This window comes from Pleurodeles waltl, chromosome 10 (assembly GCF_031143425.1).
Source record: "Pleurodeles waltl isolate 20211129_DDA chromosome 10, aPleWal1.hap1.20221129, whole genome shotgun sequence".
In the NCBI taxonomy this organism is placed as follows: Eukaryota; Metazoa; Chordata; class Amphibia; order Caudata; family Salamandridae; genus Pleurodeles; species Pleurodeles waltl.
In genome coordinates, this window is record NC_090449.1 from 37609727 (window position 1) to 37632983 (window position 23257).

The 23257-nt window shown below is 44.6% G+C and overlaps 1 protein-coding gene across 1 annotated transcript in view; it reads right to left on the bottom strand.

Annotated features, from left to right (window-relative positions):
• Positions 1-15071: 15071 nt before the first annotated feature.
• PCSK1N (proprotein convertase subtilisin/kexin type 1 inhibitor) overlaps positions 15072-23257 on the bottom strand; it is a 69364-nt gene continuing 61178 nt past the window's right edge. The window contains exon 3 of the mRNA XM_069209606.1: positions 15072-16566. Within this exon, the coding sequence (XP_069065707.1) occupies positions 16188-16566 (379 nt within the window). The 3' untranslated portion in view covers positions 15072-16187. The remainder of the gene's footprint in view (positions 16567-23257) is intronic.

Here is a 23257-nt window from a genome sequence, read left to right on the forward strand (position 1 = left end):
TCAGAATTCAGAGCACAACTGCATCTACCAGAACAATAGATTTTCTTTCAATTTGTGAGCGAGCTCTTCAAACTTGAATGAGTTTCATAGCAGGGGTTGGTAAAGAGATGCGACGCTAACCCTCTAGGGCATTACTTCTACCGTGTACTCAGAATATATATTTAATTTACATTAGGGATGCCTGTCACGTGCACCTCTCGGGTCCTGAAATGATTGGATCTATGCTTAACAACATCATAAAATAAAATGATGATCTGGTGGGGTCTGAGACGGAGTCTTTCCTCCCAGGTGGGAGCCTCTGGATGCTGAGGGGAAGGATGCTGGCCTCAGGCCTTTGCACCCCTAAACTGTGTGACCTGGGAATCAACAGCAAAATCCAAGAAAAGGTAGGATTCGGGAGAATTAGGGCTCTGTGCAGCGCCACTTTCCTTGTGCCCCTTAGCGCTCCCCTACAGCCACCATGTGTGTGCTGTATTTAAAATAGAGTGCAGGGTAGCGGGCAATAGTGTAATTTTTCATGATGCTATTGATGTACTCTGCGGGAGTAGTGCCAAAATATTGGCGCTCCTCCTGCAGAGTACATAGGGCTCCATTCTAAAGAATGGAAGGCCCCTTTTAATGCCTGCTCTTGAGCAGGTGTTAAAAGTGCCCTAAAAAATGGCTTAAGGAAATCTCATAAACTTCCTTACGCCATTTTTCCGGCTCCCCTAATGGGGGAACGCCCCTTTGCATTCATTATGCCTGGAGCAGGCATGATGTAGCGCAAAGGGTTACAGAGTGGCGCAATGCATGCATTGCACCACCCTGTAAATAAGGTGCGGGTATTTGAGCCTTGTTGGGTCACATTAACGTCAAAATCAATTATGCTAATGTGGTGCAAGGGGGCGCTAGGGCACTATAGATATGCCCCGTCGTTTTAACTCGTTATCTCGTATAAAAGCCCATAAAATGTCCGTTCTTGTTGGGAAGTACATGAGACTTGGCTGTGTGGCTGGAATCTTCTGGGGAGGTAAGGGGCGGATTCATCTTCTGGGGAGGGAAGGGAAGGGACAGCTAGCTGCCTGAAACAGGCTTGAATAAGGAGCCAGGTGGTCTTCACTGCTTTCATTGTTAGTTCTCCAAAAAAATATTTACAGGTATCATTTACATCTGATCTTTCTTTCACTAGTGTAAGGGCGCACACAACCACCAAGTTGAAATGTGTGTGGCCAGCTGGTAGGGGACAGTCCAGATTACAGGTAAAACTATCAGCCTCACCAGGTGAGGACATCCCACTAGAGAAGCGAGGAGGTGACTTACTTCCTAAATGCTGTTGAATGGAGCTGTAGCAATGTTGAGATGTTTGGCAGACGCCTCAAAGGAAATGGAAGAAGGAAAATAGTAGAAGGACAGTGTTGAGTGTATTTTGTGAGTCACTGTGAATGTGAGCAGTGGGTCCAACAATTATTACTTGTTTTCTTCCCTGTCGGGGAGATCCTGGGGTCTCCAAGCTGCGAAGTCAAAGGCCTATATCTATGAAAAATGGTGCAAGCGCAGTTGTGCGTCATTTAATTTAACACGAGCTAACGCCATCCATGCACCATATTTAAGAAATTACGCACGATGGTGCTAAAGAATGGCTAGCATTTCAAAAAAGAAGGTAGCCGGTGATGTATGGCATTGGGGGAAATGGCGCTAGTGGGTCAAAAATGATGATAGGCTGATCAGCTGCAAAATATCTGTCGCTAGTTAGCCTAGCGTCATTTTTTGATGCACAAGCAGCCAAAAAATTACTCCTGTCTAAGTATAGACAGGAGCCATTGCCACAACCCCAGTGCCCACCACAGGGGACCAGTTTCCCCAGGACAACCCCAACATACCCAGTGCCAGCCAGCGGGTCCCATGGAAGGGGCCCTCAGTTGCACACCACACTTACACACGTACACTTACCTGCCACTTACCTGTGATAGGCTCCCTCCTACTGTAGTGTCCCTATGGTGTGGGTGGTGGTGATGCTGGGGGTTGGGGTGGGCATTTTTGTGCCCATTCCATGGTGTTTCAGCACATTAACGCCTGGTCTGACCAGGCGTTAAATAATTACGCTAATCGGACTTAGCGCCATTATTTAGGTCCCGCCTTCTAGGTGTGCATTGTTTCAGCATCAGGAGTTAAAATGGCTCTGGGGGGCTAGGAAGGGAACGCCTACCTTGCATCTCGTTGTCACAATGAGACGCAAGGTGAAAATGGCGCTAACTCCAATATTTTGATGCTAGACGGGTCAAGAACAAGATGATTCGCTAAGTAAACAGATGGAGAACAGTACCTGAAGTAATGAGGGACCAACTCATGCACGTACGGAATTGTGGAATATTGACAGCATAGAACCCATAGCATTCTCAGAGTACTGTTCATCATTGGTCTTCACTTCAATTTGTCTGGAAGTTAAGCATTTGTGTAGATTTGCATGTTGTCACTAATCTATGTGTTGATAGGTGATTACTTACTAACATAAATTATTTCCACTTCTGGCAATGCAAGAACCTTTCCTGCCCAAGCTCTCCATCAGACATTATCAAATTCCTCTGCATTAAGACTCACATCATCTCACATCTTCTGTAACACACCAGGATTACGCATATGAAACTATGCTTTTCTGTTTAGCCCTTTGAAGATTGACAACAGGCTATGATGGTGATCCATAAAGGCATTTGTCAGTAAATTGTATTTGGTGGTAAAAACAAAGAACACACCATGGCCCATATTTATACTTTTTTGTGCCCCATTTGCGTCACTTTTTGACGCAAAAGCGGCACAAACTTACAAAATACAATTATATTTTGTACGTTTGTGCCGCTTTTGCGTCAAACAATTACGCAAATGCGGTGCAAAAAAGTATAAATATGGGCTTAAATACCATAATTTGATATTCAGCAAACTCGGAGACTAAGAAATTATGGCCCATATTTATACTTTTTTAGCACCTCATTTGCGTAATTTTTTGACGCAGAAGCGGCGCAAACTTACAAAATACAATTGTATGATGTAAGTTTGCGCCGCATTTGTGTCAAAAAGCGGCGCAAATGCGGCACTAAAAAGGTATAAATATGGGCCTATGTTCACAAAAAATCCAACATAACAGTAAATAATGTGACCCATGTTAGCCATGTCTATTTCGGAGAGGGAGAGGATTAAAAAACGCAACCACTAGTTTAGTCAAGGCAGAAAGTGAACCGGTGTGATCCTGCCTAGAGATGAGCAATATCTATTTGACTTTAGCACTTACCTCTGCCAACAAGATGAAAGTTATGTGGACATTACTGATAAGTGAATACTTTTTAGTGTGATGAAATATATCACAGTTCCTTCAAGTCTCTATAGAGGGATAGCTGTGAAGCACTAACCAGTGCTTAATTTGTAAATGAAAGAGTGCTGGTGCCCAAAGCTTCTTCGTAGAATTCCACCGCTGGTGCAACTAAACGTAGACCTCGATAATTCACTACCAGGCACTCCATGCACCTTCATCTGACTCTTGCATGTTCCTGCTTTCTTCCTTTGTGATGGTTTCTTCATCTTTCCCTTCCTATGTCTTTCTGATTTGTGTGTTTTTCCCTCTTTTGCTTTTGGAGAATATCTGATGTGGAAAAATAAGTGCCTGCTAAGGATGCACCACATTGGTCTATCTGAAACATTCCAGTGACCACTTCAGTCCCAACCTCATTAATTTCATAGCAGTAGGATAATCTCTAACATTCTGCCCAAACAACGGTGCCTCATTTTGTGATCTCGATAGACACAACTCAATGCTAAGCACGTAAGGTGTCTCCATAGTTTTGTGCTGTACATGGGCCTGATCTGCACATGTCCAATCACTAATCTTTGGGACAGCAGCTTTTCTTCAAAAGCGGTGGTTGAAAAGCTGACGCATGGACCATCACAAATGGTAGAGGTGACTCTACAAATGCTAATGTTGGTAGATACCTATGTCAAAATGACAATGCATTCTATTTGAGATAACATTTTGGTGATCGCGACAGACATCAAGTCCATTTAGTCAGTCATATGCAATTTTCAATTCAGGATGGATACAGCAGAGAAAAGAGTGATCACCTTGGAGGACCGCATGCAGTGCATTGACACTGGAAAGGATCTTGGGAGGAATGATGGTACTTGTGGCAGAAGTCCAAAGAAATGGCAGAAAGGAGTTGTGGAACTATGCCTGGTTCCAGGGCATTCCAGATTGACCGAAAACATATTATATGTGTTCCTTCGTCCAAAGTGTCCTACTGGAACCCATCGATCACCATCTAAACCCTCCATTAGAAGTCCAGAGGGTCCACTGGTATGCTCGAGGAATTCCAAATCTCAAAGCATACCAAGACCTGTGATAGCTTGTTTCCCTGCAACACCAGCAGAAGCGTCACACAATTACCATGGCTAAGAAAAAGATCAGCCCTCTCACCTAAAAGGCCACAGAATCATAGGGACAACTGATTTCTCCCAAGACACAACAATGAAACAGAAAAAAAAATTGTTGTCCCCTTGGCTTCATAAATGGTTCATCTGCTATGGTCTGCTAGAACTAACCATGATGTTGCTGACCAGGTCCGGAGATCTGGAACAATTCCTAGACAAGATAAACTCGTCGGCTATGGGCACCTCTAGACCTTTCATTTTAAGGAATGCAAGAACACCTCCAGTGGAGGCCAATACATGCCTCGCAAACTAGTAGCACCATCCCTATCTGCAATGTTGCAGATGTCAGAAAGAGAAAGAATGGAATCTGTCATAAAGCAGTGGATAGGCAGAAAAAAGCAGCGACAGATGGTCCTACGTGAGCTGGATAAGTCCAGGTCACCTTTGAAAACCTGAAATGCATCTCTGCTAATGATTATGCCAGGAACTAACACACTCATTTTACTTTGACAAGGCACTTGGAGAGACAGATCATTAGCCTTTCTGTAATGTCTAACATCTTTTCTAGAGTGGTACAGATCCCTGCTGTAGCTCATCCCACAATAATAAGCTGATTACACAGAAGGGCTACTGTTTTACTCTGCTCTCATGAGAGTGTGAAGGTTGGATGTGGGCTGTACTCGCCTGTTTAAGTTAAAGTTAGAGTTAAAGTCATAAGTATAGTCTCCAGGTGGATCATTTGCTACTAACGTTTGCCCACTTTTTATCACTTGTTGTCCTCTCTTTCTCCCTCCCTTCCCAGGTGCCCCTCTTCAAAGGTGTTTATTGACCCACGCTGGACACAGATACCCTTTAGGGGGTCCACAGCCATAGCAGCATTGCGCACCATGCTTTACCATATGTCCCTCAATATGGTATCCATAAATGATAATGGTATGGGACATAATGTGATAATTATCTTACCTGGCCACAATATCACTCTCTCCATGACTTAATCAGAGAAAATGAAAAGAGGCTGGGTGGGGAGAGTGATTCTCTTCAGTAAGACACCCCATTCACCTCGGACTGAATCACAACATTCCTCCTCTAAGTTTTGTGTGGTAGACATCCTCATCCAAACATCTCTACTGCATACAGTCTTGATAACCTGCCCTGATCCCTTAGGACGATACTTCTTAGTTAAGGTCAATGCTCGCCATTGTGACTACATCCTTGGACTACATCCCGGGCTTGTGCCACTCTGATTGCCCCTACATTCTCCTAACTATGGAGGAAATCCTCGGCGCATAACCCTTCTTGTTCTATCTGCAGATGACAGGGCACTTATAGGGGTGAAAACATGAAGAAGGAAATTGAGAAGGTTTTTCATAGCTCCCATAAGGCAAAGTGCCAGGTGGCGAAGGTCTACAGGGTGTGTTCTACACGATGACCAAAACACTGAGATCCCTAGTATTGTTCGAAGTGTTCAAACAGGATTAATCTTCATGAGAGATTTGTAGGGAGATCAACCAGGCTGTTATCAGCCTCAGTCCATAATCAGGCATAGACCCACTGTATCACATAGGACCATCCACTTATGAACTCTGATGTCATAAGTCTGGCTATGGTCCTGGCTAACAGCTTACGAAGAGTCATTCCAAGATCCATGACTTGCAGATGGTTTCGTGCCTTGACATGTGTTTAGAAACCACTTGTGACATTCGTCTGTGATTTAATGGGAGGTGAAAGATAAGCACAAAGATGCTGTGGCAGTATCATTGATGACGAAAAGGCATTTGACTGCATCGGGTGGCCTATCTCTTTCACACACTGGAAAGAGTAGGAGTAGGTCTCAACTTTCTGGCAACAGTGAGGTGGCTATAGGATGAGCTGATCGCCCTAATGGCCTAGAGAGATTTCTTGTTAGAAACCCTTTTCAAATGCCAGAGGACAAGATAGGTTTCCTCTTTATTCCTCTTCTTGTTGGAACCAATGATGGTGCCGACTAGACAATCTGAGGGGATGAAAGAAATAGACCCATTTACTGGTCACTCCAAGTTACTGCTATATGTACAGGAAATGCTAACCACAGACATAAGGGAACATCCATTCCTAATATGATAGCCCTTTAAGATTACTCTTCCTCAGTATATGGCTGTAGGATTAACTATGATACAGAGTACTGTGACTCGCTAAGAGTTATAACTAAATAGAAGTGGATGGGCTGGGTTTAAATGGCAGACCTCACAGCTGAAGTAACCTCGGAATCCTGGTCAATAGGGGGCTGGGTAACATAGCCATAAACAATCTTCAACACCCAATAAACACAATTTCTCACGATTTTGCTTCTCACAATTGTCATTATGGGATAGGCTGGTGGGAAAGAAGTTAAAATGGTGGCCGCTTAGAGGTACAAGTTATTCACTGGCCATGAGACCACCCACAATCCCTACCAAGGTATTGAAGTCTATAACTGTGAGAATTAGAAATTTCATGTGGGTGGAAGGAAACAGAGACTACCCCCCATCCAAGCAACATGAAGCCACTATGTCCCTAGGCTTGAGACATTCTGTTATGTACTCATAACACTTGGCTCACCAATAATCCCAATTTCCGCAGCTTGACCAAGATTGTAGAATTCCATCCTAATGGGAAACCATTGAACTGGTGTACATGGAATGTCTCCCTGGCTATCTGTGCCTGTGGTGAAAGAGAATGGATTCAGACCCACCTTTGCCTCCATTGGTCCATGCTATGATGGCATTACTGGGTACAGTGTACAAACGACTCAAGAAGAGTTGCCACATGCAATGTTGGGCCCACCTCATGAATAGATTTCATGATTCGAGGCATTACATTTAGGTGGCAAGAATGGGAGTCTCACGGCACACACACACAATGGATGACCACCTATAGGGAGACTTGATTAAAACATTTGAGGACCTTAGATGGGAATTTTTTTCTCACTCCAGCAGAGGGATGGAAACACCAGCAACTAACGCATTGCTCAATGGTAGATGTGGGAGAGGGCCGGATACTCCTCACGAGTTGCCAGGCCTTTCCTATTGTATGAAGTGGGAAAAAGCTAAGGGCCATATTTATACTTTTTGACGCACAACTGCGCCAACGCAGTTGTGCGTCAAAAATGTTACCGCCGGCTAACGCCATTCCAACGTGCATTATTTATGGAATGACGTTAGCCGGCGCTGCGGACTGGTACGTGTAAAAAAAAATGACTCACACCAGGCAGCGCCGGCGTATGGGAAAATGGGGGTTGTGCGTCCAAAAATGGTGCAAGTCAGGTCTGAGGCAAAAATCAGGCCTCACACCGGACTTGAGCCATTTGTTTTGACGGCCAACCTCCATTGACATGACTCCTGTCTTAGCAAAGACAGGAGTCATGCCCCCTTGCCCAATGGCCATGCCCAGGGGACTTATGTCCCCTGGGCATGGTCATTGGGCATAGTGGCTTGTAGGGGGGCCCAAATCAGGCCCCCCTATGCCACTTAAAAAAAACAGAAAAAAATACTTACCAGAACTTACCTTTCCTGCCCTGGGATGGGTCCCTCCATCCTTGGGTGTCCTCCTGGGGTGGGCAAGGGTGGCACGGGGTGTCCCTAGGGGCAGGGGAGGGCACCTCTGGGCTCCTTCCGAGCCCACAGGTCCCTCAACGCCTGGCCTGACCCAGGCGTTAAAAAACGCGCCCATCAGGCTGTGTGCCGTTTTTTAAGGCCCACCCCCTCCTGTGCATCAAAATGACGCCAGAGTATAAATAAGGCACACAGGCCTTAAAGTCATTTTTTGGAAGGGAACGCCTACCGTGCATATAATTAACGCAAGGCAGGTTCCCCCTTCCAAAAAATGACGCACATGGTGGGATTTTGACGTCCGCGGGGTCGGGCGTCAAAGTATAAACATGGGGCAGGGTTTGCGCCGAATGTGCATCAACATTTTTGACGCACATTCGGCGCAAGCAGAGTATAAATATGCCCCTAAAGGTTTTGTTTCTGGTCTTTACAATGTCGTAATTACTTACCTGCATTCCAAAGTGATGGAACAAAAAACCTGGCTCAGAGGGCAGAACAGATTTCAATTGAACTATACATCTGGAGAATCGGCTTTCTTATTCCACGCCCACATCAGAATTTTGATAGACGTGCATCTTAAATGTACATACTTTAAAATACTCCATTTCTGGCATTGGCCATCAGCCTAACATCACAGAGAGAAACTGTCTCATCTTCTCATCTATGCTGGAGGTGTGGTTCGGCGAATTGTGACATGCTCCATTTACTTTGGGGATGCCCAAGGCAGCCATCATACCGGAAGAAGGTTTATCAGTTCCTGCCGACCACAAATTACTGTTCCATTCAACCATCGACAAAGATAGCACTACTTAATGGCATTTCTGATTGGGTGGTGAGATCTCCCATCTGCACAAGTGGATGACCATATACCTATCAATCGCCAAGATCTGCATCCTAAAAACTTGGCGAACAGCTGGCAGACTAACACAAGCAGAATTGCTAAAGGGTCTTCCGCAACTTGGATCACATGAAGGTGCAATATACAGACTGAAGGACCAGGTGACACTATTTCCCCACGCATGGGTCCCTTGCATGGACTCTTGCCGCAGTCCCTGTACCTAGAAATGAATGCCATGTTATGTTTTGTCCTTCTTCCCACCCAAAGAGTGGCATCACGTGTTGTGGTTCCACATCCAGGGACCAGTGGTTAGATGCTGACAGAGCAGCGGATGAAGGATAGTCGGGTTAGTCACTTGTCCTCAGTGCTTTGACTCAAGTACTGATACACCACCATTCACCATGTGCTGACACACTTCCTTCTGTATCATGGGCCATATCCAGTCCTGACCGGCGACTGACCCATTTACTCTCTTCTCACCCCAGGACCACCACCCACCCCTGCCATCCTGTTTTTGACAAGTCTACTTTCCAGGCGGTTTTCCAAATCCAGATGGCTACTGAGCCTGCGCATTCCTTCTAAAAACCTGTACAGTACCAGGCAGACATATACACATGTACTAAGATTCCTAGATTGGATCCTTACAGGTTTGCGTTGATGCTATTAATCCTATTCATGACCCATCATTGCTGGTGAGCAGGACCACAGGGATTATGCAGCAAGAGAGAGACAAATTATGTGGCAGGATTAAGTAAATTAGGCAGCAAGAAGAGGCAAATTTTGCAGCATCATGTGGCACATTTTGTAATAGTATTTCTTCATTATTTTGTCATTTTGAAAGTTGTTAACATTGTCTATGCATTAGTTGCACTTCATTAGTATCAGTTTTGCACCTAAATATAGCAATAATCTATAGATAGATGACCAGTGTACCTTTGCAAAGGGCCTTCCACTGTGCAGGAACATGTGTTGCTGCGTTTTTAGTAACTTTTGAACTATTTGAGATAGAAACAAAACTTTCTTTTGTTAAAATTTGCAGATTATGTGGCAGGCGATGGATTAGGGGGCAAACGCGGCAAATCTACAATTATGCAAAAATCGCTGCACTATTGCATAATTTCAGTGGCCTTGATGGTGAGTGTACAAATGTGCATAATTCGGCACCCTGGTTATGTAAACACCAATAAGGAAACATTTTCTTAAAATGAAGTAAAAGGATCTGGGTTGAACTGCACATTGTTTATCCTGCTGGCGAGGATTTAGGATTGATCCACATAACTAGGCGAGAGGAAAAACTATTGAAGAACTACAGATGGAAATCTGTTAGAAGCATCTCCCTTTTGGCCTTCCAAGGTCCTCTAAGGAACAGGGGATAAATGGGAGGGACGTTTTGGGCTGCTGGACTCAGAGGGCGGTGCACCACCTTTGTGGTGAAGGAATGGGAGGCAGAGGCCTGCTGTCCTGGGAGGTGTGGGATGTTTTTCATGGGGTCAGGGTACTTCCTCAGACAGAGGGATGTACAGGGCATAGACAGTGAGGTTCTATTACCCATAAGTCAAGACTCAGGAGTCTTTGGTTTATATCACACTGTGGCAAGAGGTCGTGTGATTGTGTGGAGCATCTCAGTGTTAGATGAGGTTTACAACCCAATAAAATCCTAGCCTGACCTTTTAGATTTACATACTAGACCCGCCCACTGTTGTTCACGCATTGAGAATAAGGTTCCTCCTTTCCCTGACAAAAAGAACAATAATAGCCATCTTGACATCTGCTTGAGTCAATGCTAGACTGAGGACTTACTACAAAGGCTAGAGACGTCAGCATCTTGAATTGACATCCAGGGTGGGTGGAGTCTCCCGCTTAGGCCCTGATTTAAGGAGAACTAGTGCCACTTTAGCGCCACCTTAGTGTGATTTATTTTTATGCTTAGGCGGTGCTGAGGTGGCCTTTTCCCTGCGCCATATTTACAAAGTGGTGCAATGCATGCATTGGGCCACTTTCTAACCCTTTGCGCTACATTATGCCTGCGCCAGGCATAATGTATGCAAAGAGGGCATTCCCCCATCAGGAGGGCCGAAAAAATGGCACAAAGAAATCAAAGAGATTTCTTTGCATCATTTTTTCGTCTCTTTTAACGCCTGCTCAGAGGAGGCGCTAAAAGGAGGCTCCCATTATTCATGGTGGGCTTTGCAGGATTAGTGTCAACATTTTTTACGCTAATCCTGCAAAGCTTCAAACTAGCGTCAAAAATTTGGACGCTAGTTCCCTAACTACTGCCTTGGTGCACCATATCTTAGATACGGCTCAAACATGGTGGCGTTAGGGGAGCGCTAAGGGGCGCATGAAAAGTGGCTCTGCACTAGGTGTTGCACCACTTTTCTTAAATTTGGCCCTTAATGTGGTGCCTGTATGCAAATGGAACTATTACTTCTGGAGAAAACAATGGGACTTATTCACAACGGTAAATATGTACGTGTTGATTTACTACAGAAATCTCTCTAAGGAAAAAAAGGGACAATTGTTAATATTTGTTACTATTTTAAAAAGGTCAAAGTATCTTAATGTATATTATGAAAGGAAATTAATTTGAAATATTCATTATTAAACTAGAACTAATAAATTGAAATGTTACAACTCACAATGCGTTTCAAATAATTAATTTAAATATATACATTTGATTTATAAATAGTTGTAAATATTACAAAGTTCCCACCTCCAAACATTTTTATTTCATAAGTAACACATTTTGTTAAAATGTATGTGCTGAATTAGTTTAAATCATTTACAACTTTTTAAATAAAAGTTTAAATTAATTACTTTTTTAAATTATGTTCATTAATACATTTTAACATATAATTGTATCTAACTTTTAACACTAACATAATATATATATTTATTTAAATAATTATTTAATTAAACATTAGTTCCTATGGTGTGCATTTTATTTCCCTGCCTCCACTGTTTCTAAGGGAGTGTGTTGCCGTAACTGTGAGTGGCCAAGTGTGTTGCTTGAGGTACTCCAAGGCTAGGCTGGAGGACATTTGGGCCTGATTTATATGCCTTTAGGGTTGTGCAACTTTAAAAGTGCAGTTTGTGCATGGAATTGCTCCTATTGAGTGTGTGTTGTATTAGCATGTCCCTATCCAACACCCCTCCTTAAGTCTCTGTAAACCCTTTAAATTTAAGAAGCAAGTATTGCTAATTTACCAGTGACTCGATCTTATCACTCTGATATTAATTACAAAAAGGTTTTCCTACATATGTGGAGTCCCCATGCAGAAGACAGGAGAGGTGGAGCCCTCCAGTAGTAAGGCCCATATTTAACTCGGTTTGCGCTGAATTAGCATCATTTTTTTTTTACGCTAAGTCAGCGCAACCCTAACTACATATTTATAGTTTGCCACTAGATACGTCTAGCACCAAAGTTATGGAGTTAACGTATTTTTCTGGATGAGAAAACCTACCTTGCGTCAATGAGATGCAAGGTAGGCGTTCCCATCCAGAAAAGGACGATATGGCCTTTGAGCCATATTTATCCCCACATGCTAAAATCCAGCACGGGGGATGGGGGCCTTATTTAACGCCTGGGCATGGGCAGTTGTAAGGGGACCTGTAGGCATAGTTCCATGGTTAGAGACCCTGGAAATTGCCTACAGGTGCCCTTCCCTGGCCCCATGGACACCCCCACCCACCCCCACCAACACCAGGAGGACACCTAAGGATGGGGGACCCATCCCAGGTAAGTCCTGGTAAGTATATATATTTCTTTTCTCCAACACTGCTCGGGGGCACTGAGGCCCACATTTATACTTTTTGACGCACAACTGCGCCAACGCAGTTGTGCGTAAAAAATGTTACCGCCGGCTAACGCCATTCCAACGCGCCATGCGGGCGCCTTATTTATGGAATGACGTTAGCCGGCGCTGCGGACTGGTGTGCGTCCAAAAAAATGACTCACACCAGGCAGCGCCGGCGTATGGGAAAATGGGGGTTGTGCGTCAAAAAATGGGGCAAGTCAGGTCTGAGGCAAAATTCAGGCCTCAAACCGGATTTGTGCCATTTTTTTTTACGCCCAACCTCCATTGACATGACTCCTGTCTTAGCAAAGACAGGAGTCATGCCCCCTTGCCCAATGGCCATGCCCAGGGGACTTATGTCCCCTGGGCATGGTCATTGGGCATAGTGGCATGTAGGGGGGCCCAAATCAGGCCCCTCTATGCCACAAAAAAAAAAAAAACGAAAACAAATACTTACTCCAACTTACCTCAACTTCCCTGGGATGGTCCCTCCATCCTTGGGTGTCCTCCTGGGGTGGGCAAGGGTGGCAGGGGGTGTCCCTGGGGGCATGGGAGGGCACCTCTGGGCTCCTTCTGAGCCCACAGGTCCCTTAACGCCTGCCCTGACCTAGGCGTTAAAAAACGGCACCCATCAGGCTGTGCGCCGTAGGCCTGCCCCCTCCTGTGCGTCCAAATGATGTCAGAGTATAAATATGGGGCACAGGCCTTAAAGTCATTTTTTGGAAGGGAACGCCTACCTTGCATATAATTAACGCAAGGCTGGTTCCCCCTTCCAAAAAATGACGCACATGGTGGAATTTTGACGCCCGCGGGGTCGGACGTCAAAGTATAAATATGGGGCAGGGTTTGCGCCGATTGTGTGTCAAAAATGTTGACGCACATTCGGCGCAAACAGAGTATAAATATGCCCCTGACTTGGGGCTCCCTGCACGGCGCTGGCCCCAATGGCCCTGCCCAGGGGACATTTGTCCCCTGGGCAGGGCCATTGGAGTGGTGGGCATGGCTCATGTCTTTACTAAGACAGGAGCCATGTCCATGGGGTTTGTGCACCAGGAAATGACGCTATACTGCCTAGAGGCAATTTTCTGCCTCTGAACAGTGTAGCGCCATAACTCGGTGAACGAGCCCCGGTTTCCCCTACACCACCCCAGCCCTGTTAGCATCCTTTCCAAGGACGCTGACAGGGCTTTAGCGCCACTCCATAAATATGGCACTCGGCTGGCGTCTTGGAATGGCGCTAGCCGGCGCTATACTTTTTCATGCAAAACTGTGCTAACGCAGTTTGGCGTGACAAAGTATAAATCTGCCCCTGAGTTTGCAAATAGCATTATGTGGTACGTGAGCAGTACTATTGTAGTAATAATTTACATACTAGAAAGTGCAGTCTGTGAATCAGACCCTTTGGCTTTTTCCCTTTGAGGACTCAGGAAGTCCTGTGGCACCAATCTGAGAGAGACATAAACTTTACGGATTGAGAAGATGTCTTGTCCTGGTTAAATGACATCCCAGTCTGTGAAACCTGTTCATCATTTTCTCCTGAAACTATCATTCTAAGGAATGGGCATGAGTCTTTGGCATGGCCCACTGCATGTATGAAAGACTTGGGGACTTCTCAAGAGAAGAACCAATGGGGGAAAGCACAAGGAGTATGTGGTTACTTCTCAACAAGCATTTACTGTTAAAAGGCAACTTCTCTCAGCAGGGCTTATTGACACTCTAATTGGACAAGTGGAAGGCTATTTACTACCACATTCATCCAAGCCCTGCTGGGAAGTTTAGCTTCATTCTGAAGAATATTTTAAAAGGTACAATATTTTATTGTCCCTAGATGTATCCAACTATGTGCACTCCAGGTTCAATCTAATATGAACCCTACGTCCCAATGAGTTTAATTAGAAAGCTTTGCAATCCCTTAAGAATATTTGACATCTATCATTGCCTTCTGTTGAATGGGTATGTGCTATTTATTTCTATAGACGTAGTTATATTCGTTTTATAAATTTGGCCCTGAATATCCCCCTTTTCTAACCTTTTGGTATTTAGTTCATACTATTTTAAGCTTTCATTCTAAATTTGTTTAGATCTATGAGTTCCTTTTTTCTTAATGGTATTATTGGTTGATGCGTTGTGACTTAACGCGTCCCTGGCTTCTCTCTTGAGTAGTCTTTGTGTTCGGCCAAGCTATGAAAGGTGGTCCACACAGTGCCCTTAGGGTGCAAGAGGTATCCTTAGTGGGTCTCATCCAGTGGTGTGGGCCCATCCATCCTCCGCCACAGCTTCCCTAATGCTGACTGCTAAATTACATAAAATACATTTCATCCTGGTATTTTTTTTATTTTTTTATTTCATAGTTTTCCCTCTGATCCTGCCCATGCTCCCTGGGTGATGGTGAAGTTACACATGCTAAGAAAAACATATTTCAGTGTGCAGAGATGAGGATTACCCACCGGGATGAACAAAGATACAGAAGCATTGCTGTTGAAGTACACTATGGGAAAACAGATTTAATTGTAACAAAATACACATAACAGAATTAAAGGCTTACATCGATCCCGCTTGTTTTCAGCATTTGTCTGCTCTAAAAAGGCAGTACACCCAAAAGGCTAGTTAACTCCTCCATCTTTCCACATTCCCCAACTTGTACACTGAAGAAACTTAGATGCTTCTTCTAACTTTTAGTAACTTTTGCAAAATAACTTACAGATGAGCAGAACCTCACATGGTGATTGAGGGAACCCAAGGACATTGACATTGCAGGCCAAGTTTTTTTCTGGTTATAGATATTTTATCTTAGAATCAAAATAAAGATGAGATGTCTGGAAAGAGTCACATGACAGTGGCTCTAAAAGGCCAGTATGGCTAGGGTGGACACTGTCACGTGTCGCAATGAGCCCAACCTTATTGGCTTTTCACATGGCACGGGCATGCAAGGACTTCTTCTGACATGCCCTGGCTTTCCAGGATTAAGGCTACCAGCTCAACCATTGCAGCCTATGGCAGATCTAAAGAATATACCAACAAAACAAATCAAACTCACCTTTCAATTAGCAATTTTAAAACTTGCAAACAGCAGATAAAACCATTTACACCGACATTTTGTGGTGTATTTAGCGCAAAAAGCAAAGCTACAAATTGACATGGCAAAAGTAAGGATATTCTTCAAGAAACAACACAGACTGGCTGGAAAATGTGCTTAAATGTGAAAAAGTGGTGCACGACACCTTGAGCAATGGAATCCTTGCATTTATTGTGGAACAGGTGTGAACGCAGAACCTACAGCATATGGAATGGGCCGCACACTACTCATCGTGTCACATTTTCACTGCTGCCTCCATAAGACTCAAAGCATTACAAAATGAACATAAAAAAAATCAAATTCAGCCCCTTCTCCCCTGCTCACAGCTCCTTGTTTTACATCTTTACTGATTCAGGTGGCTGATAACATCACATGAAGTGTAATACATTCAATAACAAGAGCTTTCGTTCTTCTCCTGACCTATATATATAGAGAGATTTGTTATATATATATTTTATTTCCCACCCTCCCTTTAAAGAATAATTTGGATCAAGACCCTCTTCCTTCCTGACCCCATGTTACTCTGGCAGATACTTCAGGAGCTGCTCGGAGTACTCGGGGTCAGAGTAGCCGGCGAATCGCTTGCTTCGGGCAGGCTTGGTTGGCTCGTCGCCCATCTCGTCGGTCCTCTTCACGCGCTGCAGGCCTGCCTGGAGCTTGTAGGTGGCGTCTTGAAGGGCGGCGGCGTCGGCCAGCAGGGCTTCATCACCCTCCCCCAACCGCTTGACCCTTAGGAGATTGGCTTGGTCTGGGCGGTCTTCATCCAGGGAGCGCCGCACGCGCTTGGAGCTGCTTCGATACTCAGGCCGGATGTTGGAGAGGCCAAGGTCCCGCCTGGACAGGCGCTGGGGGCCTCCTGCCTCACTCATGCCAGTCAGGATGCGACCGACCAGGTATCTGTAAGGAGAAATGCAAGTCACATGGTCAAAATACTGAGGCTGCGGGTAATTTATGGATTTAAAGTAAGATCTATTCTACAAAAGCTTTACCGAACCGCTGATCATGCTGACCTCATACAGGGTATTCTCCAAAAATTCTTCTCCCATCCTATTTAGTCCCCTACATCTTGCCCCAGCCATTCCTATTACCATGATGGAGACTGTAGGATGCCCGGGCTAAAGGTATCCTTAACTACAAACAGTTCTCCATCCACTTTCATGCTGTGTAAGACTTAGGAGCTGATTATGAGTTTAGCGGATGGAAACATCCGTCCGCCAAACTGCGAAGAGGTTGCCGCAGTGCTGGAGACCTCCCTGCCAGCCCCATTAGGACTTTCCCACTGGGCTGCCCGGTGGAAACGAAGGTTTCCGCAAGTCAGCCCAGTGGGAAAGGTGCAGCAGCATTGCGCCAGCTCATAATAGAGCAGGCGGCAATGCTGCCACCCACAGGGGGCACCAGCACCCTCGAAATGTGCACTGTCTGCACCAGGCATAATGGCACAGCAGACAGTGCGCATTTCGAAGGTGCTGGGCAGGGGGACCCCTACACTGCCCATGCCAAGGGCATGGCCAGTGCAGGGGCCCCCTGTGGCCTCCTGCACATGTTTTCTGCCAGCCTTTTCATGGTGGTCAGTCCACCATGAAAAGGCTGGCAGAGAAGAAAGTAGTAACCAGCAGGATGGTGCTGAGTTCAGCGCCCCCCGGCTGATTACAACCAGGACCACCGTCAGCCCGTCGGGATCACTGATCCTGGCGGGGATGGTGGTAGGTAGGCAGGTCTGTCTGCCAACCTCGTAATGTGGCGGTCGGACCGCCACTGCCAGGGCGGTCCGACCGCCACGTCTCGTAATAAGGCCCTAAGATCTCTGATTTCAACTGGGGAATGTCTCAAGAATTGTCCCTTCAATGGAACCAGAGCTGACAGCTAAATAACATTAAGACATTTGTGTGCTTGAGCTCAGTTGTTCTCACAAGGAAACATAAATGTCCCCATCATTTTGATGTGGTTACATTTCTGGCAACCACCACATTTCTGTTGCCAGAATGGTCCCACGTACCACCAGGGATTTCTGTTTCTAAACGATTTAATATGTGTGATTGTCAAACATTAATCTCAAATCCCCTTCCAATGAACTGTGGTCCTCTAAGAACAAAGACAATTTCACTCCTTAAGTCTAAATAAGTTAAGCACCTGACCCTTCTCTTGATTCACCTGGCGGCAATTGGCAAACTAACAACTTCTTTAGTTAAGACAGGGCATGTACATTCTACACATGTCCCCTTTCTCAATCCCTTATAGATACCCATCAGAATGGTGGCTGTCCATGTGCATTCTGTACTTGAAGCTGGTTCTAACTGTTCTGGATCCCTTAGGGGGACAAGGTTCCTCATATGTGTATCCTACACAAGGCACCTTACCCTACCATTCTAGATTCTTTTTGATGATGGGGGACCGTGCGTGCACATCTCATGCTTGAACCCCATTCTAACTCTACTATATTAAACATCAGACCAGGGGACCTCACATGCACATTTTACACTTATGATTTTGTTCCTCCTTCTAGGTTCCTCCCTAACATACAAGCAAGCATGCACAATCTAGATTCCCCATGAGGACAGGGATCTGTAAATGTATATCCTGCATAAGGGTCTAGGCTCTGCCCCCTTCACACCCGCCAAGATGACTGGGGACCATGAATGCGCTTCCCATACTTTTGTCTGTCTAATCGTACTAGATGGGGCATCAGACCTTGGGACTGCGCGTATACAGTCCACACTTGTGTCTTCTCTCTACACCTTACATATCCTCCTTGGACTTTAAAGAGTGCTCTTAGAACTGGATCTAAGCCTTCCACATCCCACCTCAGAAGAGGGACACATGAGTATGCATCCTACACGTGGGCCCTGGCTCAATGCTGTTTAGCTCTTCTTGGAGGTCAGGATACCACACACCTGCAGGTCACACCAGGGGCCTGACACTACTTTATCTCAAAACCACATAGGAACAGGGGCCTGTGCACGCATGGCCTACACAAAGACTGACCGCATACCCCCGCTAGCTTCCCCGTGCGTTCAGGGGGTCCTTGCAATTGCATTCCACAGTTGGTCTTGCCTCTTCTAGTTCCCTTGTAAATATCTCTCTCTGTTCTGTCCTTCCTACCAACCAATGAGCACTTAAACCTCTGCCGGGGTAATGCCATTTTTATGTAAGCAGCATTAGTCCTGGGTTCTACTTTATTTCTTCTTTATCCATTTTCTCTTCTCTTCTTGAGGGAAATTGTTGCCGCAGAAAGCTACTGTTCAAGCCATCCCTGCAGTAGGAAGTTGTCAATCAACTAATACTCATAAAGTCTGGCTAGTTTTACATGATCACCTCCCTTGTCAACCATCTCCAGAGAATGAAAGGTTTGACACTTTTTATCAGGAACAAACAGGTGAAACCCATTAGGGACCATATGCATCTGAAGCTGGTATAAGGTTGCAGTTCCAGTTTTGAAGGCTTCCTCCTCCCTAGTAGGCTCACAGGTCAAACACTTAAAGGCACATTTAGGCTAAGCCTGATGAAACACGGATGTAATTTTATCCTCCTGGAGCCAGAGGATTTATTAAATCCAAGCACAATTTTAAGGTCTCTGTGGGATGGACATCCAATAGAAGAAAATGGTAAATTGGCCCAGGGTTAACCAACCTTCTCCGGAGACCAACCAAAGGAGGTCCAGGCAATAGCCAACATCTCTAGAAGGCTCTTTGCCGGTATCTGCTCACATATCTTACAGAGGATTCTGCAACATCTCCCGTCAACATCTGGGCTTCTGCAAGGCAGAGCCAAGTCCTTCAGAAACTGAAGCCGTCCTTTGCTCACAAGAAGCATGCAGCAATAAAAAAGGAACTGCAGTTAAAGGCAGACTGCTTGCCCTGCGCAGAAAAGTGGACCTGTATAAGTTGCGGTCGAAAATTGAGTATGCCGATACAATAATTTTTTCAATATACTTAATTTGCCTGCCTACGTAGATACTAATGTAATCCTTAGAAGCATAATTAATTTCATAAGGTTTCATTTTGGCCTGATTAAACCATACAAGAGGATGGGCACTTGAGCAGGCATTTATCTATTCCAAAGATTGCTCCCATTTTGTGATTTACATGAGAAGAGCAAATTGTAAATTCTGGGAGTATTTTAATCATGCTTCTGAAATGATAATTTGAGGAGTACTTTCATCTATGCTTCGAATTCAATTGTTTCAATGCACGGTGTGCTATTTATGTGCTGGAAGATTATAGATTTTGGGTCAGATTTATGGAAAGGGGCAGCACCACTTTTCCTGCCCCCCCCATCCCCCCACTGCCACCATGTGTGAAAATACGGCACACCATGGTGCAGGGTAGGCGGCAATAGCGTCATTCTATGTGATGCTATTGATGTACTCTGCAGGATTAGCGACAAAATGTAGGCGCTACCTCTGCAGAGTACTTAGGGGCCCATTCAAAATAATAAAAGCCCCTTTTTACCGCCTTTTAATGCCTGCTCATATATTTCCTTACGCCATTTTTGCAGCCCCCCCTAACGGGGGAACACCCCTCTTGCATACATTATGCCTGGCGCGGGCATAATGTGGCACAAGGGTTTACAATGTGGCACAATGCAAGCATTGCACCACTTTGCACATATGGTGCGTGGGAAATGCCACCTTAACACCACATTTGCATTGAAATAAATGCCGCAAATGTGTCTCAAGGTGGCGCTAGGGGCTCATAATTATGGCCCTACATGTTTTTGAACAGAATATGAACTATTAAGTTGAGTAAGTTAAGAATGACTTGAGTAGTCACTTAAACCAGCAAGTCTTTTCAGAACCTCTAGGTGGGTATTTTGAGTTTGGTGGGTGTGGGACATTCATCAAAAGTTGTTGGAAGTCTAGTCAGCCCTATTTAGAGTACACAGCCATGTATACTCTCTAATAGGGTGGACAGGACATCAATCAATCTGGAAATGTAGTTGGCAAATTGCAGGAGCACTAGATTTCCTAATTTAGGTAAGTAACCTGTGCATTTAATGATAATGTGGGTGAGTGATGCATTCCCTTAATGCTAATATGGGCAAGTAGCTACTGCTCTTAATGCCAACATGGTTAAGAGATGTATGCTCCTAATGCCAACGTCAACAAATTAACTCCTGCGGTTGATGGTAATGTCGATAAGTAATTCATGTTCTTCATGTTAACGTAGGTAACTCATGCTGTTAATGCTAATGTGGATTAGTAACTCATGGTGTTAATGTAGAAAAGTAACTCATGTTCTGGATAAGTAACTCACGCAGTTAGCACCTGTTTTTAATGCTAATATGGGTAAGTAACCTATGCTTGTAATGCAAATTAGTGTAAGTAACTCATGTTCTTAATGTTAATGTAAGTAAGCAACTCATGTCCATAATGCCACTTAGGCTGGGCCACTCGTGCTGTTAGGTAAAATGTGGGTGTGCCCATGCTGCAGTTAAACCCAATGATGATGGATCCCTCCTGCAGTTCATGCTAAAGATGGTGCATCCCTCTTTCTGTTAATGCCAATATAGGTCTCTCACATTGTTAATGCCAATGTAGGTGAATTTCCCACACGGTTTCTATGCACATATGCAGTATTTTTGTTGCAAACCTCACCAAAGGGAGGAGAGCACCATACAAGTCAAAGACAGAGATTCAATCAGAGACTGAATCTAGGCAGTTTCTTCGACCTGATAGGGAAGGTGATTGTAGCTAATCCACCTTTTCTGAATGGTCACACATAGGTTTTCACCTTTTTCTAGACCTATTTTTGCTGAAAACTCTGCACTTCACCCCCGGTAAACAGGAATAAGATGTCCGCGTTTCTCCCTTAAACATGGTGATATTGGCTTACACGTGATTTCCATGTTAACTTGCCTGTAAGTACCTAATGTATGGTGTAGGAAATACACACAGTATCTGGAAGTTAAATGCCACCTGTGGAGTGCAGCATAAATAGTGCCATTCACAGGGTTGGCTTGTAAAACATGGCTTTAGGCCTACCATTAGTAGCCTGACTGCATCAGCCTAAACCATTTTTGACTTGTGTGAAATCCTACTTTTAAATAGTAAGATGTCACACCTAAGTACACCTTTTTGCCCGCAAGGTAGGGTGTCTGATATTTAAAAGTGGAATATGTGCAACATTAACTTTGGCATGTTCCTCCAATGACTAGACTTCAAAAGCTATTCTCATTGGCAGGGCTATAGTTGAATCCTACATAATGTCAAAGAACAGCCTACACACTTTAATCTATATCTTTTGACAAGAAACATCTATAATAGCCATTCAAAGACTAGCAAGACTAGATTTCTAATAAATATTTTTTTAAAGTAGCTTTTAGTAAAGTACTTTTTCCCCTCCCTGAAAGGTTACCCCATTGGTTTGGGAGGAAACAAGTGTCACACCCATCCACTAGCTAGTGCCAACCATAAATAAGGCATCCCAGGACACTCTTCTTCACACATTGTGTTGATCAGCAGTAGAGCAGACGTGGACGTGCTGCCTGCGACCTGAGAAGAGCCCTGAATGACTAAACCTTGTCCCTCTTGTACACCGTGGACTCCAAGGGTCAGTTGGCTGATCTCCTTTGTAGCTACAGGGACACAACAAGCTGCAAGAGACCTTTTTCTTAAGTGGCCAGTAGTTGACCAGTACCAACTGTACCTAGACAGGACCATGCTGGTGGCCTCTGCTCAAGTGAGTCCTGGCCCCTAAGTTCTGTCCCTGAGGTCCTTGGAGCCTTAGAGGTGACCCAGAGGAGCTGCTACAGAAATCCTGAAACGTTGGGACTTAAACCATTTATGGACGTGCAAGACCTCCCAAGCCACCAGGCTGACCACACAACAGAGGTGTCCAAGTTTGATGTACCTTCTTTGGATATAACGTCAGGCATGGTCTTCTGGAAGATTTTGCACTTCATAAAAAAGGTGGGGTCAGAAGTTAAATCTTTGACAGTGACAAACCCACTTGCTGTATTCAACCCACACTCCATCTTGGTTGGCCTGAAATCACTCCTAGATCATAGCCTACTGCTTTCATAAGTTTTTACTTAAAACTTTAAAAATTCCTATCTACGGTTCCCCTTATATGATTTTTGTGATTTTGGTTCTGTTTTGTTTATTTCATTTTAACTTTAGTTTTCTAATTCAATTTGGGATTTTTATGGTTTGGTGTTTTACCTTTAATACTGTTTTGGTATTGCATCTATTATTTACACATTGCCCTAAGTTAAGCCTGTGTGGTCTGTACCACAACTACAAGGCTGTTGAGCCCAAGTTGCTTTAGTGTCTTTAGAGTTCACCCGGACAAGTTAATGTCATTAATCCTGAGATGGGCAACCCCCCTACCCCAAATAATAATCCACTTTTCCCAGTGAACTATTAATTTGTTGCAGTGTGTTGTTCTTTAAAGTCAATGCAGAAGGGTCCCTCTTGTGTGGATCCCCCTCACTGCTAATGCCATTCCAAGTAGGTACAGACAGCCCTTGCCGCTCGAGCTCGTGACCATTGTCGACTCTCTACTTTTCTAGCCTGATGCTGCTGGAATGGGAGCTACAATTCTGGAGAGGAGGGAAAACGCAGAGATCTGCCTTTGTGATCTCCAAGGTT